The sequence below is a fragment of the Sciurus vulgaris genome (assembly GCF_902686455.1).
Source record: "Sciurus vulgaris genome assembly, chromosome: 13".
Classification (NCBI taxonomy): Eukaryota; Metazoa; Chordata; class Mammalia; order Rodentia; family Sciuridae; genus Sciurus; species Sciurus vulgaris.
Window position 1 is genome coordinate 13,348,373 of NC_136474.1, and position 19,257 is coordinate 13,367,629.

Sequence of the window (19,257 nt, forward strand, 5' to 3'; positions counted from 1 at the left end):
AGAGAAATGCCGCATGTCCACATTCATAAGTGTGCTGAAGATCACATGGAGCCGTTGGCGACAGACGAGGCTGTCAGGGATGTCGTCAATGCATCCAGCCAGATGCAGAGAACCAATTCCTCACGCAGACAATGGCGACAGACTCTGCCGCTGCCTTGGGCAGCTTCTGAACACCACCTGCCGTCAACACCTGCTGGGGGGCACCAGCGGCTCCCTCCCACCCTTCAGTGCATGACCTCTCTGAGTCCCACTGAGGAGCAGTGAGCTGTCCAAGGGCAGAGGGGCAGAAGGTCTCAGATACACAAAAGTCTCTGATTTAAATTCCAGCTCTACCATAAAAAGCATCTACGTTTCCTTGAATTAAAATATTCACTTGCCGCACCTTGAGCAGAGTTAAATAAATGACAAAGCTTTAATCTCATCACAAAGTATTTTGTATTAGTGAGTTTTTGTTGTACTCTAGATACTTAGAATAACAAAGAAATGAAGAGAATGCTCTCATGTCAAATACAGTTTCCTAAATAACCTGCCATGGCCACATCTCTCGTTTCAGAGAATCTTAAGTTTATTGTGTATATTTTTAAGAGCCCTAAAATTAGAAAATTGAAGTAAATCAAACTTTGAAACATTTGATTTGACGTACACAATTGTGCATACTCATGGGATGCAGTATAATAACTTGGTACATGTGTAGAACCAGTAATGACCACGCCAGGGTAAGTCCAGCTTTGCACCCCTCAGGATGCTGGTCAGCTTGAGCTCAATCCCACAGCCCCGTAGCTCTTTCATCTTTTTGTTGAAGTTGCAAAATCCTAAAAATGCCAAACCAATATGGCATGCACTTTCAATAGTAACACTGGTTTTATTCTACCAAATGTTCTAGAACTCATCTAAAGCATTTTAAACACAGCCTGCTCTGATGGGAGAACCAAAACTTCTGTGGCCCCAATTTCTACGACCTGTTTAAGAGGCATCTACAGTCAGACTCTACGACAGAAGTAGCAATTCTCTAAAAGCAGTTTATTTTTGTACTCCTATCTTCCTTAAACTCTAAAAAGTATTTAAATATGAAGGGTGCCATTTCCGAGTCCCCAAAAACACCATTTATAGATGCTGTCTACAGTGACACTGGAGGTGACATCAGGAATCAGTAGAGTAGCAGCATCCATACTTCAGTGGCCATTAAAATATTTTTTTCTGAAATTTATGGTGAGCATCTGTTTTTTTAAAATTTTTTTTATTGTAAACAAATGGGATACATGTTGTTTCTCTGTACATGGCGTAAAGGCATACCATTTGTGTAATCATAAATTTACATAGGGTAATGTTGTTTGATTCATTCTGTTATTTTTTCCCTGCCCCCCACCCCTCCCACCCCTCTTTTCCCTCTATACAGTCCTTCCTTCCTCCATTCTTGCCCCCCTCCCTAACCCTAACCCTAACCCTAACACTAACCCTAACACTTGGGATTGATGAGCATCTATTTTTACTTGATTGATCTTTATAAATCAACTGTATGTTTGGGTTTTTTTTTTTTTTTTTTTCCTGTCTTGGTTACTCAGAATAGAAAAAGCCCCCCTCACTAATTTAGAATGTACATCCTAGATTTTCTCAAAGACATTACTAGACAAGACCTGGGGAGGTGGGGTCCCCAGCGACCTTGGAAATGCTACAGGACGACTGTGTCTCTATTTCTTCACTCCTGGAATGAAGGCAATGGCTTCCACCTTTGGTGGAAGAGTCCATTATTCTGAGGACACAGAAGTGTCAAATGAGCCAGTGGACACGTAACAGCATCTCTGGAGAATCCCGCCCAGAGTGCTGCCTGCAGCCGTCTGTGCATTAGCTCCATAGAGGCTGCTGGTCCTCTGTCTGCTGCTGGGTCCCTGCCCGCAGAAAACGGTCCAGTGCAGACAGACTTTCTCAGGAGTGACAGGCCAGTCTTCTCCAAGTTTAAATATAGAGTCACAATAGCCAGGCGGCTGTTATGGCTAAGAGACCTATTTACACACCAAAGAAATGGACAAAAGGGTTTTCCCTAGAGATCCAATAAGGAAAACATCTCACAACCAAACACCAGCATGGAAAAGGGCTGGCTTTCCCTGGAGGGTGTGTGTAAATGCAGGTGAATGGCTGTACTGTTTAGGCTATTTGTAAAGACTTCCAGAAAAGCACCCCGATTCTCAAAATGTGCACCATTTGTTGTGCAAGAATCCAGAATTTAATGACTACAATCGACTATTTAGCAAGACAGCCAAACTCTTTTGAGATTATCCTGATCCTCCAAATTGAAGTGGAATTACAATCATTTTCAGATGGTCTCTACACTGAAAGGCTCTCAAACAATGCAGGAAGCTGCCAACCACAGGCTGTGTGTGCCCTGGGTAAGAAGTGGGATGGCTGCCCGCACCTGTCTTCCTCTGCGGCCTGCAGCCCCTCTCTGGGAGTCCCACCCTCCCAGAGCTTCACACAGACAGGTGGCCCTCCTTCCTTTCTCCATTTGCCCACAGTGTGTCTTGGACAGATGCAAAGCTGGAGTGTCCAGGAGCTGCACACAGGCTCTGTCCAGGTTTGGGTCTCGGGGCCACTTTTCACCCAGTCTCCGCAGTTATGACAGTTTCCTGTCAATCTTCCCATTACTTCTGGGGACTGCAGAGCTAGACATCTTTGCTTTATTCAGCTGTACTGTTTCCCCTTCCTGCTACTTTTCCTTTTACCAAGTACACATTCTCGACAAAGTCTAAGTAGTCACTCTAAACGATGCTTCACCCGCATGATCCACTGGCCATCTAACCTCTTTATGTGGAAGGGCCATGGCTGCCAAGCCCTGTGCAGGCATCGCTCCTGAGAGCCCAGGTTACTTTCCCACTGTGGTGCACACTGATCGCAGCTGGTTAGAGCAACCATAAAAGCTCCATTCAATCAGGAAACACATACACCCTATCAGTTTACAAACTCTGAAAGATTAGAATTGACTCTGGGGCTATAAACATTCTCAGAGATATTCTTCCAGTTAAGATTAAATAGAAATGTCCTTCGAAAGAATCAGTTTACCATGACATATGAGATAGCTCCTAACAGAAGTATTTACCCTCTGGACTAAGAGCAACATTTGTGTATCCTTGCCAAGTGTAATTTTAGGAGCTCACCAAATACACCTTGGGTTTGAAGGCAAGATATTGATCAGATGCAGAGCATCTGGAAACCACAGAACCCAGCTTTCCATAGCCATGGATTATGCTACATAGCAATAAGGAAAATCAGAATTCCTTCATTGCATTTATCTTCTGTTTCTCCCCAGCATATGGCAACACAGTAGTTCCCCCTTATTCACAGTTTCATTTTCCATGATTTCAGTTATCCACAATCCCTTGCCACCTGAAATACTAAATGGAAAGTTCCAGAAATAACCAACTCATAGTGTTAAATTGTACACTGTTCTGAGTGATGAAAACTCACACCATCCTCGCTGCTCCTCCCAGGTCAGGATCATCCCTTGTCCACTGTATCCACATAGTATATGCTATTTATCAGTAGTTACTTAGTAACCATCTTGGTCACCAGAGTGACTGTCAAGGTATCACAGTGCCTGTGTCCAAAGAACCCTTATCAGACCCCAAATGCAAGAGTAGTATTGCTGGTGATTTTATTACAGACTATTATTATGATTGTTATATTTTTATTAGTTTTTTACTAATCTTCTATTGCACCAAATGTATAAATTAAACTTTACCATGGGTATATATTATAGGGGAAAATATTGAGATTGGCATTATCCGGTTTTTGGGCATCCATGGGAGGTCTCAGGTCCCCTGCCAGTCAGGGTCGTTACTGTATGTTTTCATGCTGACTTAATTCACGGCAGAATGAGAGATAAAGAATATTCCCGTAAACTGAAGGTAAACTGAGCCTGGAAATACAGGACATAGCATTACCTCACCAGAAGCTATCCATGTTTGGTTTGTTACTGAGACGTGTGCATAGCTAATGGCTCACTCTGAATAAGGATGACGGAGCTCGACCGTAGGTACCAATCTGGATGCTGTCATCTGCATCCGGAGTCCTCCAGCTCGAATTTTGGTTTGCAGGCTTATTCAGAATTTTATCAAAGTAGAACCTCAAGTTTCAAAATAAAAAGAAATGTAAGGGTGACTGACAGCAGGGCGCAGACACTCAGAGAGCGGCGGGCCATGGCCTAGGTCCTCCAGGCTCTCTCCACACTTGTTTGTTTTAAGTTCAGCCATCCTCCTCGGGGAGAGCTGTACCTGCTGTGGTTTTAACCGTGTGTCCCTGAGGACCAACACGTTGAGCATTCCTTACCTACATTTAGGCCATCTGGGCAGCAGCGTGCGCCTGTTTTCCGACTTATGAATCCACAGGCTAAAGCCTACAAACCAGCAGTTTCACAGCCAGTCTGGAGTAGCTGAACGGGTGCAGTGGATGCCTTCTGGGATGCCGAGACAACACTCCGCCATGTATGTGTTCATGATGCTCCTAAGATGTCCTCCCAACATGGCCCTGAGATGTCCTCCCATCACAACCTCGAGAGGTTCTTCTATTGTGCCCCTGAGATTTCCTCCCACCGTGCCCCTCAGGCATCATCCCACTACACCCAAGATGTCCTCCCACCACGCCCTGAGATGTCCTCCCAACATGGCCCTGAGATGTCCTCCCACCACACACTGAGACATCCTCCCATCACACCCTGAGATGTCCTCCCACCACACCCTGAGATGTCCTCCCATCACACCCTGAGATGTCCTCCCATTACACCCTGAGATGTCCTCCCAACATGGCCCTGAGATGTCCTCCCACCACACCCTGAGATGTCCTCCCATCACACCCTGAGATGTCCTCCCATTACACCGTGAGATGTCCTCCCACCACACCCTGAGATGTCCTCCCACTGAGCCCCTGAGATGTCCTCCATCACAACCTGAGATGTCCTCCCAAAACACCCTGAGATATCCTCCCACCACACGCTAAGACGTCCTCCCATCACACCCTGAGACGTCCTCCCACCACACCCTGAGATGTCCTCCCACCACACACTGAGACGTCCTCCCACCACACCCTGAGATGTCCTCCTATCACACCCTGAGATGTCCTCCCACTGAGCCCCTGAGTCGTCCTTCATCAGGCCATGAGGTGGTGCCACATGGTTACAGTTCTGTTGCCTGCCTCTCTTCTTGAGGTCACTCCAACCCACGTGGCACAGACTTGCCTTATGCTATTATTGTAAATGACACTGGAAACGGTGCATCAAGAAACCGAGGGTAAGCCAATTCCTGTTTAAGCAGAGAGAATCAATCCAGGCCAGTTTAGATCTCCTGCTCTGTGACCAGCTTCCTTACAGCAAGGACTGGGGGGCATGGCGCAGGGCAGAAGAGCATGAGGGGCCCTGATGTGACTGCTGCTCGCTTGGGGGGCCTTCCCTTCCCGATGTCACCCGTGAGTCCCCTGCGACAGCTCGCCTGCCCGAGGACTGTTCCCTCCTTCCCTCCTCGCTACTTCTAGCTCCAGCTTCCTCTTGCACCTTTCTCTCCTGATTTCCCAAACTGTGTGAGGAGGAGCACAGAGGCAGACCCTCTGAGCCCTCCTCCTGTCGGCTGGCCCCCGGCATCCTGCATACTACCACCCAGTCTGCTCCTCCTCTGTTGTTTTAATCTAATGACAACTTGACTCATCTTTCACCGCTCAGTCTCTTTACCAGCAAGTGGTCAAACATCACGGATGCTGCAAGGCCGTAGCATGGAGTCGCGATGCTGCAGATAAATACACCTGGTCCATGTGGCAATTACACAGTGAAGCTATTATGCTCACTGATTTACAACCAAACTCAGAACCAAAAAGATGCTTACCGCAGCCACACCCATGCACACACACAGATGCACACACGCACATGTATAGACACACACACGTGCATTCACAGACACACGTACATATGCACACACTCAGACACACACCCACAGAAATGAATGCAGGTAAACATACACACCGAGACACACACGCACACACTCCCCCACACAAGCAGGCTGTGCGAGGCAGCTGCCACGTGTGATCTGTGCCAGCAGCTCTAGACAAGCCCCTCTTTCGGGTGGAGAGGCGGTGACTTAGCTGTGGAGGGAGGCCCCGCGCTATCTGGGCACAATCAAAATCCCAACTCAGAGATGGAGCTTCTCGGCCTTCAGAGAAACACAAATGGGCTCTCACAGAAATGGAGCCGTGTCTTCTCAGAAAAAGAGCTCTGTGAAGCGGCAACTGAACAGCCTGAGCCCACGAGAAGGGCGGTTGCCACAACTGCAAAGTCAGTTTCCCTCCCCACATGCCGGAGAAGATGCTTGTGTGGTATCACCGCCCTGCTCAGACACCCAGAGACGGCTCTGTGGAGAAGGGCCGCGCCCCACTCAGCTGGGAGAACAGCCTCAGGCTCCCAGACCTCAGGGCTCACGCCTCAGGAGACTCTGAACCTTCTGCCTCCTCGCAGCCCGGCCTCAGGGCTGTGTGCACGCTGGGCTGTGCCTTTATACACAAAAAACAAGGCAGACTGCAGAGGCTGCTGGCTGGCCTCCCCATGAGCGAGAGGCTCCCCTGTCACTGGTGGAACAGCTGCGCAGAGAGGCTGCGCCCCCCTCCCAGGCTGCCGCCCGGCCCTGCCCACCTGAAGTGGTTTATGACGTTACATGGGGCAGTGCAGAGCACCCTTGACCAAGAGTAGGCCCTGGGAGAGGAAGGAGGCGATGGGAAGGAGCACCATGCTTCCTGGGGTCTCACCGGGAGTGAATGTCCTGCAAATAGCTTTTGCAAGTAGCTGTCATCCTGAGGAATTCCTCTAACACAGCTCTGAACCCCCAAATTTCGTTCCATCAATAGAGAGCTTTAGCACAGCACAAGAACTCAGGCTGGACTGGAAATTTCTCTAAGACGGCCTCACATCCACCCCAGCCAGACAAACTGCTTCTATGCAATCCGTAATGACATAATTGAAACCAGGTTTACGTTTATTTAAGTAGCCTCGTTGTGATGGAATGAAAATATTTTAGTTAGCAGCACAAGGCGTGTGAGCAGGATTTACAGCGGTCTCCCTGGGCGGGTCCTCGCCTGCCTGCAGAGCTGTTCTGAGAATGGGCAGAGGGAGCGCAGCGGGGCTGGGTCCCCTTTCAGTGCTGCACAATGGCACCTTTAACAGGCCCGCCAGCTGGTCCAGACCTAAACAGAGGGGTCTGAAAAGTCTGCGCTACCGCCAGCTAACCCTCGGAGGGCCCCGGGGAATGGCAGCGTCCAGTGACTCAATATTTATAAATGCTACTGTTGTCCCTCACACACGCATGGAGGCTCGTGGGAGGGGACCAGAGCCGGGGCCCCAAGGAGGGCCAGGCTCCATCCAAGGTTTAACTGGGGAAAGCAGTCCTGGGGGAGCAAAATGAAACGCAAGCCAACGGCCCCAGGTGGCCCGGCTGGAGCCCCCAGCAAGCGGGCCAACCGGGTCTGCGTTCCTGACCTTCACCCCGGTGCCCGGGTCACCAGGATGGCTCAGGGCAACAGGGCCCAGGCAGCTCCAGCCGCTCCACGCAAACCTGCTCCTTTGTTTTTTTTTTTTTTTTTTTTTTTTGGTGCTGGGGATCCAACCCAGGGCCTTATGCTTACAAGGCAAGCACTCTACCAACTGAGCTATCTCCCCAGCCCAAACCTGCTCCTTTGTACCTGCAGACGCCCAGCAGAGCTGAGCACCAGCTCCGGACTAGCAGAAGAACCCCGTGTGCGCTGGCGGCCAGGAGGGCCAGAGCACGAGGCCAGCTCCTGCTTGGGCGGAGTGAGGCCAGCCTGCTGAGGGCCCGTTTCCATTACCCAGCCGGACGGCTGCAGCCGTTCATGCCACTTGATCATTAAAAAGGCTCTGGGGCTGAAAACCCCGTCTGTGTGAATCTTGGACACGACACTAGTTTGCAAGCTCTGGAGTCTGTTTGTCCTTCCCTTTTATCCTTTTCCAAGAATGTATTAATATTAACGCCGCGCATGGGATGGAGCCGCAACGCCAGCCAGCGGCCTTGCCCGCACATCCCGGCTGGGGCGGAGGAATTTACGATGCCCATAAACTCACCTTCAAGGGGCCTCAGTCTGCAAGCAGGGAACTCGGATTTCATTTTAACCCAGTCTAACCTCGCCTGTCGGTTACTTCATCAGAAATATTGGGACTTCAAATGGGAACTTCGGTGCTGAAATGCGCGTTGGTGGGAATTTAACTCTGCAAACGCGCTTGCCTCACGGCCTCCACTCAGCCGGCTCCGGTGGAGCACAGGCGCATGTTCCTCGGGGACAGGAAGGAAAGGAAGGGAGGTGCTGTTGGGTTGTGACACCTGAGGTCCCTTGCAGCGGGCGCAGAGCGGACTCTGATGCACGGACGCAGAGAGCGCGGACCGAGCCTCGGCCACTCCTGGCACTGAGGGCCCGGCGTTCGGGAAGGGCCCTGCAGGGGCAGATCCAAGCCCAGAGCTCGGGCTGGCAAGGAGTGCTGGCACAGGCACGCCAAGAGGCCAACGGGCCAGCCCTTACCACCCCTGCGCCACCCGGGAGACTCCGTCGTCTGGGGTCCCACCTGAGCGTCTGTGTTTTGATCCTGGCTTTGGAAGGAGCAGTCAAACCCGAACAGATGCCTCATGCCCGCGCCTGTCTGTCTATCCTTAGAAGAGGACACAGAATTACTGCTATAAATGCAGAAAGGGAATTTGTTCTAACACTTCATTCTGCATTTTTATTTTGTTCTTTGCGGAATTATGGAAAACCCTTATTGCAAATAAAAACAGAAATGCCCAGACTCCCTGAGTCAGAAGAGATCATGCATTACACTTGCTAAGAGGGCCACTCCAGTGATTTTTCCTGTGCTCAGCAATCTGAACTTATGCAGAAAGGAGAGAGAGAGATTCATCAACTCAGATTTTTTAAATTGTATAAGTTGCAAATTATTCTGTGTTAAAACATCTCTGGTGATGAAGAACTCATTATTCTTGAAAAACTTTTTTATTTGGATACACTGTGGTTATAAAATCTGTCCTTATGGTCCTGGAAGAGACTTACTATGAAATGTACCAATGATTTTTTATTACAAAGCACTATAAAATATTGTTGCTAGCTTTCTATGTCATCAGTGAAGCTAGCAAATATAATCAATGCTTTTTATCACTGCAACCTAACCTAAATGCCATGATTTAAACACTGTTTTATCAAGACTTCGGTAATGGAATGATGTTTGGCTTTTATCAAACATTAAAAAACATGTAAACAAGTGAATATTACTCAGCCATGAAAAAGGAAGTAAGTACTGATACATGCTATATCATGCATGAGCCTGAAAAGGTTATGCTAAAGAAAAGAAGCCAGACACAAAAGACCACAGATTGTATCCATTTATATAGAATATCTAGCATAGTAAAGTCAAAAAGGAGAGAAAGGAGATGAGTGGTAGCCTGGGGTGGCAGGGAGGAAATGGGGAGTGACTACTCACAGATATGGGTTTTAAGAGCGAATACTGACAGCATCCGAAACTAGCACCGTGGGCAGCAGCAGTCTTGAATATGCTAAAACCCTACTGACATGTATCTTTAAATGGGCGAATTTCACAGCATGTGAATTACGTAGCAATTTTAAGAACAACAGCTAGGCTTGAAGTCACAGAACGCTAATAAAAAGTCTCTGTGGGAGGTGTTGCATCAGAGGGACTCTGAACTCAGTACAAAGGCCAAAATGCATGCCGATGGCAGCTCTGCACCTCCAAACTCCCGCTCCGCGAGGGATGAAGAGCAGTTCATGAACGCGAGGTCTGGGTCCCCGCTGTGTTCAATTTAAAACGCTCTGATCCGTGAAGAACTTCCGTCTTTTTATTCTACAGGAAGGGCATGTTGACTCCATATCAGTTGCACTTGCACTTATGAAAGTTCAGGACATTTCAAAGCCACAGAAGAGTCCTTCAGAAAAGCCCACAGGTGGCGATCGCTCTGACAGCCCACCGCCAGCTCTCCAGGGTTCCCGTAGGCCTAACTTGGCACGCACGGCCTCTTCTCCGGCCACTTGGGAGGCCCCCGGTTTTCCCCAGTGACAATCACCCATCCTACAAAATCCAAAGCCTGGTTCTGGGAAGACAGTCTCTGAACAAAGCATAAATATTACGGGTGTAAGACGTCTGACTTCCCCAGGAACGCCAGTAAAGAACTCCTGGCTTGAAAAAGGAACTCTCTCTATTATATGACACTTCCCCAAGAAGAGGCAGAAACCTTGGGTCATGGTTTATGTACGACTGATGACATGGTCACATGGTCCTCATGTTATCCAACCTCACATTCATACTTACGCTGTCAGGAGTTGTACGCATGTCTTCTTACCGTAAACTCCAAGGGCTGAAAGTGAATCTCGATTTTCAGGTTAAGTTCAGAGATCATGCTTTACACACAGAGGAACCCCAGAGCTAATGTAATGATGCCAGAGCGTCATGGTGAAGTCAATCTCGATCTCACCCTCAGACACACCTACACGGTACTGGATGGCAAGTGACCACGCGCTCTGGACTCTACCACACAGCCAGAGCGTGGTCTTCCACGTGCGCGACCACGCACAGCGTCTCCGACACCCTCAGAGCACAGGCAGCAAGCGATCGACACTCACAGTTGTATCCAGGCGCGATGCGGTGCTGGGCCTCCAGGCTGGCCAGGGTGATGTGGAAGATGATGTGCAGCAACAGGAAGGAGAGGCTCAGGAAGCACAGCGACTTCAGCAACCGGCCCGTGTGCCCTGCGGGTGAAAGCAAAGGCTGTCAGGAACTCAGCCAGCCCGGCCCTGCCCCTGCTAGGGGTCCGGCGAGCTCCACCCCGCACCACCTGGGACGGAGGCTGACCCGCAGGACAGGCGTGCAATGAATTAGTGGAGAGCCAAAATCTACCCACGGAAGGTCACACGGTCCGCCTCCGTGTAATGGAGAAGCGTTTCCTTATGCGTCCCATGGCATATTAGTGGAGCCACAGAAAGGTTCTGGCCCAGGAAATCGTACCAAAAAATGCTGCCAAACTTGAAGGAAGAGATAACCTGTATTTTATAAAACTGGTTCTAGAGAGCAGAAAAAGGAGGAAGGTGGTTGAAAACACTTTATAGTTAGGGTAAGTTTAATTTCAATTAAATAAGGTGAGAAGAGAAAACTAAACCAATTTTACTAGTGAACGTAGACCTAAATTATTACAAATGTTTTACTAAGAAACTGAAATAATGTAGTAAAAACATAATGCATCATAATCAACTGAGTTTACTGCAGAAAAACAAGTGTGGCAGCGAAGAGTAGATCTGTCGGTGAAATCCACCCAGCGGTGGGCTGATGTGGTGATTTTCTCAATGGATACAAAAGAAACCCTTCTGAAAGTTCTCAATGAGTTTATGATTAAAAAACTAAGAGACTAGGATTAGAAGGAAGCATTCCTGGAGGACTAAGCCCACGGCCACGCGCGTGGCCCTCTCTGATGGAATTCAGGCGTGGTATCACAAGTGCCAGAGACCAGGACACCTACCAGTGTCACCGCCAATCAAAACTTAAAACCAAGAATGAAGACTCTTACTAGGCAGATGTATTTACAGGTCATACGATCAAATAAAATGATTTCAGAGGACATCATTCTCTACATAGGGCATTGAATCGAATCCACAGACCGACCACCAGGGCAATGCAAGAGCCCAGGAAGTGGGTGAGACGAGGCGATCTCACAGAGATGGATGCACGCCGCACCCTGCAGTGCCCGGCAGACGCCAAGGTGCATCCCGACCAGGGTCCGACTGCCCCAGGAAGCTGCAGGGCGTGGGGTGGTGGGCTGTCCTACACACTATCTAGCCACTCCCCCATCCTGGCGCTGCTTGGAGGGTTCAGAGGTCATCACAGTCCACAGTCCACTGACTATAACAAAGGTCATCCGTCCGGTGCGGGCAGGCCTGACCCATCAGTGGAGGCCTGAACTCCAGGAAGGGGAGGCAGGAGGGCGGGAGGGGAGCTAAGCCCGCCCCTGGTCTGAGTTGTCCTGACCTCCCTGCCTGGTGGCCTGCCTGTCTACTGTGGACTCCCAGCCAGGTTGCAGCTGGTCCTGCACACCAGCTCCTTGACATAAACACATGCGGAGGGACACACAAGCCACACACGTGCGTTTCCCATTGCCCTGCGACTGTGGCTGACACTTGACTAACAAAAACATCCAAAGGTTGACACGGTTTAAACACTTTCATGGATAAAATAGACAAAAGAGCATGCCTTATCCATGTCTACAGATAAATGAAGAAATATGTTGCATTTATGAATGAGACAATTCATGGCAAAGAGGTCAATTTCCCCAAAATCTAGCCTACAAATTCAATACAATTTCAAACAAAACGCCAGAAGAAACTTCTATGTCTTCCCAAGATACATTTCAGAATATAGAGAAGGGATGTTTTGAGGATCTAATAACATTTAAAAACACTTATTTAAGAATAAAACTCTATGAGTTGCTATGTTAATTTTGAGATTTTGAGAATTAAGGTCAAAGTTGGTGAAGCTGGTGTGTCCAGATAGACATTAAGGTACGTTATAAACCTATAAGTTGAAACAAAACAAATAAATAAAAACAGAAAAATAGCCAAGTGGAATATCATACATTGCTAAAATAAAACCCAATCTATTTATTTTAACGTGGTAGATATTACAGTTGACCCTACAAATTAAGAGGAAAAGGACAGGAATGACATCAGCAGTGTGACCCGGTCGCAGGTGCCAGCACTCACCTCCCCACAGAAGCACCAGTTTTGGCCACCCCCCGTGGATGAGAACACTTTTGTGGGAGCCCTACAGACCAGCAGAGTTCACCCCATCTCAGTGAGCTTCCACGAGTGGGCATGCTGCAGAGGGCAAGAGGTGCTTGAGGCCCCTCCCCGGGGTGGCACAGTGCTGGCCGGGGCTGAGTGACGGCAGTTCCCACCACAGGAAAGCAAGGATGCTCTGAGCTCCCCATTTCCCAGTCCACCCAGGAGGCCCGCTTCTGAACCCTGACGGGAGATGCATAGATAAGCAGCCCAGGCACAGCTAAGAGCAGAAAGAAAAGAGAGCACGTCGTCAGCGGTGTGTGCTTCTCAAGAGTGTCACAGACCTCTCGACCAGCTCAGAGACGCTGAGACACCATCACTGAGCCTGCAGCATGAATCTCCTGAAGACCTCCACAGCCAGCTGATGCAACCACACCTTACGTCTTTCCTCCTGTGGACGGTGTCCCACACATCCTTGCACATGGCCTGGGTGGACTCGGTTAGCACACGGATTGCAGCAGCAAATATAGAGCTCAGTAACTGGCTTGGTTTCATAGGTTAGCAAGGCCTTTGAGCACGTAGGGCCCTACCCTAGGAAAAATAAGTGGCTGTCTCTTAGCATCAAGCCTGGCTTTGTGGATATAGAAGGCACAGAAAAGAAGGAACAAGAGGAACACAGCAGGTGCATCCATGGAAAAAATCTGAGAGAACTCTCTATCTCCACCAAACCTCTAATCAGGCTTCCTGGTGAAGCTCCTTCTCTTCTGAGACATGAGAAGACCAGATGCCAAAACAGCAATGGAACGTCAAAAGGAACACGAAGGATCAAGGAAATATGACATGACCAAAGGAAAAATCTAAAGCCCCAGGGGCTAAGCCCAAATACGCGAAAATCTACAAACTTCCTGGCAAAGAATTCAAAATAATCATTTTGAAGCTCAGTGAGCTACAAGAAAACACAGCCAACTAGACGAAATCAGGAAAGCAATTCAAAATAATCATCCTGAAGCTCAGTGAGTGATATTGTTGAGTGGAGGGACTGAAATGCAAAGGAGTGACATCGTTTGTGGCAGTCATGGGACACCAGCCAGTGGACCAAGGGACACATCATGACGTGCAGAAGGGAACAGAGAATGAGAAAGGGGAGAGAAAGCTAAGCAGAGAAGTGATGGCAGCAAAGTCCCCAAATCCGAAGAGGCAAATAAACAGGGATCACGGGGGACACTGTAACCAAGCTGTCAAAGGTCAGAAATAAAGACGAAGTTTTACATCAGCAGAAGAAAATGCCTCCTGACCCACAGGAGCACTTCCAGACGACTGTCAGAGTGTCTCCGAGGGCCTGGGGAGATGCATTCAGAGGAGGAGAAGGCTTCCAGCCCAAAGCAGACCACCGTGCACGCGGTCCTTCAGAAATGAGGAGGCGCAGACCTCCAGGCAGGCAGGCGCTGGGGAGCTGACCGCCCCAGACCAGCCTTCCACGAGTGCCCAGGGAGTAACAGGAAGTGAGAAGACCCAAGAGCCACATGGAAGCTCTGGAGACAGCAGGCTCACTGAGGGAGGCAAGGACAAGGCCACACTCAGGTCATTCTAAAGCTGAAGCGGTGGCATGCTAATGGTATTGAATTCCAATATAAAAATTAAAATACAAAATCTGAAGACTACCATCAAGCTTTTGTAGGTGACTAAAATAAAGCTGCCATCAAATTAAAGACTATTATAACGAGAAGATGCTTCATGTATGTTCCATTGTATTCATTAAGACCAAACCTGTACAAGACGCACAAAAGATAAAAAGGATTAAAGCATACCACTACAAAAAAATCAAATCACAAAGGGGGGGGGACAGAGGGGGGGCTGACTGTGGGTCCATCTTGCCTTTGCCCCGAACCTCTCTCTGCTTCCTGGCCAAAAAATCCTTAACACTACACTAGCAAACCACTTCCACCCACACTGAAGGGATCATGCACCATAAATATATTCTTGGTTGTAGGGATGGCTCAACACACTGAGATCTGTAAATGTGAAGCCCTACATTACCAAACTGAAGGACAAAAATCATATAATCACGTTAACAGATGCAGAAAAGTCATTAGACAAAAGTCAACATCATTTTATGATTAAAAACTCTCAACAAATTAGGTGTAGAAGGACTGGACCCCAACACAATAAAAACCATGTATTATAAACCCACAGGCAATGTCGTAACCAGTGCCTAAAAACTGGAAGATTTCCTCTAAGATCAGGAAGAGGACAAGAATGGACACTCTGGACACTTTCTATTCAAATAGCCCTGGAGTCCTGGTAAGAAGGAAAACATAAAAGGCACCAAATTGGAGAAGTGTTAAATTATTCCTATTGAATAATTTTAATATATAGAAAATCCTAAACACTCCATTTAAAAAACTGTTACAATTAATTTAAAAATTCAGCAAAGTTGCAGGATATAAAATCAACATACAAACATCATTGTGTTTCTATATACTGATAATGAACTCTCTATAAGATAAATGCAAAAACATCACATTTATAATAGCACTTTAAAAGAATGGAATACTCAGTCACAGCATTAACCAAGGAGGTGAAAAGTCTGTGCCCTGAAAACTATAAAACACTGTTGAAAAGCATTAAAGTAGATATAAGCAGGTAGAAATACACCCACGCCCAGGGACAAGAGGAGCTAATATTGTTAAAAGGTTCATACCACTTAAAACTGCTATGGTCTCAATACAATTCCCTATTAAATTCCAATGCAGTCTATTCACGGAAATAGAAAAAAAATATTGTTCAGCACTTTGGAACCATGACAGATCCCAAATATCTCAGAAATGTCAAGCAAGAGTAACAAAGTTGGAGGCGTCACACCTCCTGATTTCAAACATATCACGAGTTCACAGTAATTAAAAGAGCTTGCACAAGGACGGGCCGAGCAGAAGGAAGAGCCAGAAGTAAGCCCACACACATGGTCAGAGGTCCTTCACGGGGGCTCCAAGGTCACCCCTGGAAAAGGAGATGTCTTTAGCAAGTGGTTTGGGAAAACTGGATATCTACCTGTGAAACAAGGAAAGTGGGCCCTTATCCTCCACCACATTAAAAAACAACTCAAAGTGGAATGAACACCTGGAACTGCAAAACGTCCAGAGGAAAACTGGGGGAAATGTTAGTTTTGGCGATGATTTTCTTTTTTCCTTTTTTGAATATGGTACAGGCAACAAAGCAAAAATAACTGGATTACATTAAATGGAAAAGTCTTTGCACCTCCAAAGGAGACAATGACCAAGGAATGGGAGAACATTCTTGCATGCTAGAAGTCTGATAAAGGGTTAAGAGCCAGGATGGAAGGTAGACTGAATCCGACACAGCTTTCCTGCGTGTGTGTGTATACGTGCCTATCCCACAGGAGTTGCAATACTGTGTACATCCACAAGACCAGCTTCTAGAGTAGGATATACTCTCATGTCGGTGAATCCCACGCTGCGGGTTCTCCCCCAAACCAGAAGTCACCTGTGACTGCACCCACAACTCAGGCACAGTGCATGCAGCTCCGGCCTCGCCGCCTGCAGCACTTGTTACCCTAGGCAGGCAGCTGCTCTCCTTGCCCCTCCCTGCCCCCGCAGCCGCACCCAGCTTTCTGACTCCGTGGATGCTGCACGTGCCTGTAGTCACACAGCAAATGGCCTTTGTGGTGGCTTCCTAGATGCAGCATGCTGAATCCACGCTCATGCATACTGAAGCCTGGTTCTCTTTGTGGCCAAGTGCTATTCTGCTGTGTGTCTGGGGATTTGTTCGTCCATTCATCAGCAGGTGGACAGCTGGGCTGCGTGCCTGTTCTGCTGGGAACAGACTGGTGCTTACTTGCGTACCAGTCTGCAGTTGCTCCATGTGGATGCCTAGGCTGGCGTTGCTGCTGCCACGCAGTTATACCCTTAGCTTTTAGAGGAATGGCCAGATTGGTTTCCGCAGGCGGTGTGCTGTTTTACCCTTCTACCAGCCACGTACCAGGCTTCAAATTTCTCGACATCTCTGTCAACACTTGTTATTTTCTATTTATGATCATTTTCGTTAAAGCTATCCCAATGGATATCTACAGGAAATCCACTGCAGCTTTGGTTTGCATTTCCCTAGTGATTAATGATGTACTTATTGGATATTTGCCTATTTTCTTATAGAAGAAGATTGTCTTATTGCTCTATATTTCTATCATTATGACAATGCCATCTTATTTCGATTACTGCGGCTTTGTAGTGAGTTTTAAAATAAGGAAGTGTGTGCCTTACAATTTGTTTTCCCAAAATACTAATTTTGTAATTTGAGGCTCCTTGTAATTTCATTCCAAGTGAAGGATCAGCTTTTTTGTTTATGCAAAAAAGGTCCATTGGCATTTAATAGTGGTTGTATTGCCTCTCTAGATTATCTTGAGGGGCAGTGACATCTTAACAGTACTAAGCCTTCCAGTCCATAAGCGTGGGATTTCTTTCCATTTAATTAGAAATTCAGTTAGATTTAATATTTTTGATGCACAAGTCCTTCGCCACTTGGGTTAAATTTATTCATAGGCATTTTATTATTTTGTGTACTATTTTAAATGGAAGGGTTTTGATGTCTTCTATAGATTGCTCATTGCCAGTGTACAGAAACACAGCTGATTTTGTGTGTTGCCTTTCTCTGAGACTTTGTTGAATTTATTAGCTCTAGAAGTATTCGTTGTGAATTCTTTGGGATTTTCTATATAGAGGCACAGGTCACCTGCAGACCGGGATATGTCTCTTAGATTTTCTTTCTAACTTGATGGTCTTTCATTTGTTTTTCTGGTCTAATTTTCCTGGTCAGAACTTCTGATACAACATTGAATAGAAATGATAAAACCAGCCATATTAGTTTATTGGCACTGTCAAAACAAAATATCACAAGCTGGGGGCCTTAACTAGCAGATCTTCACTTTCTCACAGTCTGGAGGCTACAGGTCCAAGGTCCCAGAGGAACAAGTAGGTTCAGGTTTGAGGGGGCCCCTCCTGGCCTTGCAGGTGACACCTCTTGCTGCCTCTTTACATGGTCTTTCTTCTGCAGATCCCAACATCCTCTTACAAGGAGACCTGTCAGTCTTCATTAGGAGCCATGCTAACCTCCTCACTTTGACTCCACCATCTCTCTAAGGCAGTATCTCCACAGTCACACTCTGAGGTGCTGGGGTAAGGGCTTCAACATGCACTCTGAGGATGCTATGTTTAATCTTGAAGGTACCACAAAGTCCCGTGTGTCAAAAACGCGATCCTCATGGTTGCCCTGAAGAGGGTGGGCCTCGGCGGGAGGCCTTTGGGTGACCACATGCATGCCCTTGCGGGGAATACGGGACCCAAGGCCCTCTTCTCCTCTTGCCTCTCCTCCCGGCCATGAGGGGAGCAGTTTTGTTCAGCCAAAGGCTCCTACAGCGATGTGCTGCCTCGTCCCAAGCCCACAAGCCAAATGTGGGCTTTAGTATTAGTATTTTGGGAAAACAAATTGTAACAGGGCCAAATGATCATGGGCTATAACCTTCAAGATTATAAGCCTAAACACACCTTTTTTATGAATTGACTGTCTAGGGTGTCAGTTTTGGTGACAAGAAACCAATCAACACGGGGGAACATAATTCAGCTCATAACTCTGCCTTCTATATTCTCAAAATTCATATACCTATTAAATGCAAAATAATTCATCCCCTCCCCAAATTCAAAAAGTTTTGCCCATTCAAGCATCAAATCCAACTCTAATAGCTCATCTAAATATAATCCCAATCAGATGTGAGTGAAACTCATGATACAATTCATTTTGAAGGAAAAATTCTTCTCCAGTTGTCAATCTGTGAAAACAGACAAGTTATGTGCTCCCCAAACACAAGATAGACTTTTCCATTCCAAAATGGAGAGCGTAGGAAGCAGTGAACTTGCAACAAGTCTAAAACCCAACAGGGCAAATTCCAATAGAGTTTTAATCTCAAGAATAATCTCTGGCTCAGTGCATTGCATTTCAGGTGCACTGCTAAAATTGATGCCTTTAGATTTTCTTCAGTTATTGCTTTCACAGAGATTTCTTTGAGTTACTTGGGGAGGGGTGTTGAGTGAGACAGCAAGAGCATAGAGTTGACCACTTACAACTCTGCCTTAGCCTCCACTTCCTGCAACTCTGCCTTAGCCTCCACTTCCTGCAACTCTGCCTTAGCCTCCACTTCTTGCAACTCTGCCTTAGCCTCCACTTCCTGCAACTCTGCCTTAGCCTCCACTTCTTGCAACTCTGCCTTAGCCTCCACTTCCTGCAACTCTGCCTTAGCCTCCACTTCCTGCAACTCTGCCTTAGCCTTCAGTTCCTGCTTTCACTAAGCCTAGGAAGAAAATAAAGGTGAAAGCTTAGGGGTTTTATCAGGTCTTTTCTGAATACAGACCCTGTCTTGGGGAAGTGAGTGACTTTTTAAATTTTCCAGTG

The 19,257-nt window shown here is 47.4% G+C and overlaps 1 protein-coding gene across 1 annotated transcript in view; it reads right to left on the reverse strand.

The window, feature by feature from the left end:
• PIEZO2 (piezo type mechanosensitive ion channel component 2) overlaps positions 1–19,257 on the reverse strand; it is a 356,262-nt gene that overhangs the window by 205,918 nt on the left and 131,087 nt on the right. The window contains exon 3 of the mRNA XM_079108940.1: positions 10,657–10,782. Coding sequence (XP_078965066.1) covers positions 10,657–10,782 — 126 coding nt within the window. The remainder of the gene's footprint in view (positions 1–10,656; positions 10,783–19,257) is intronic.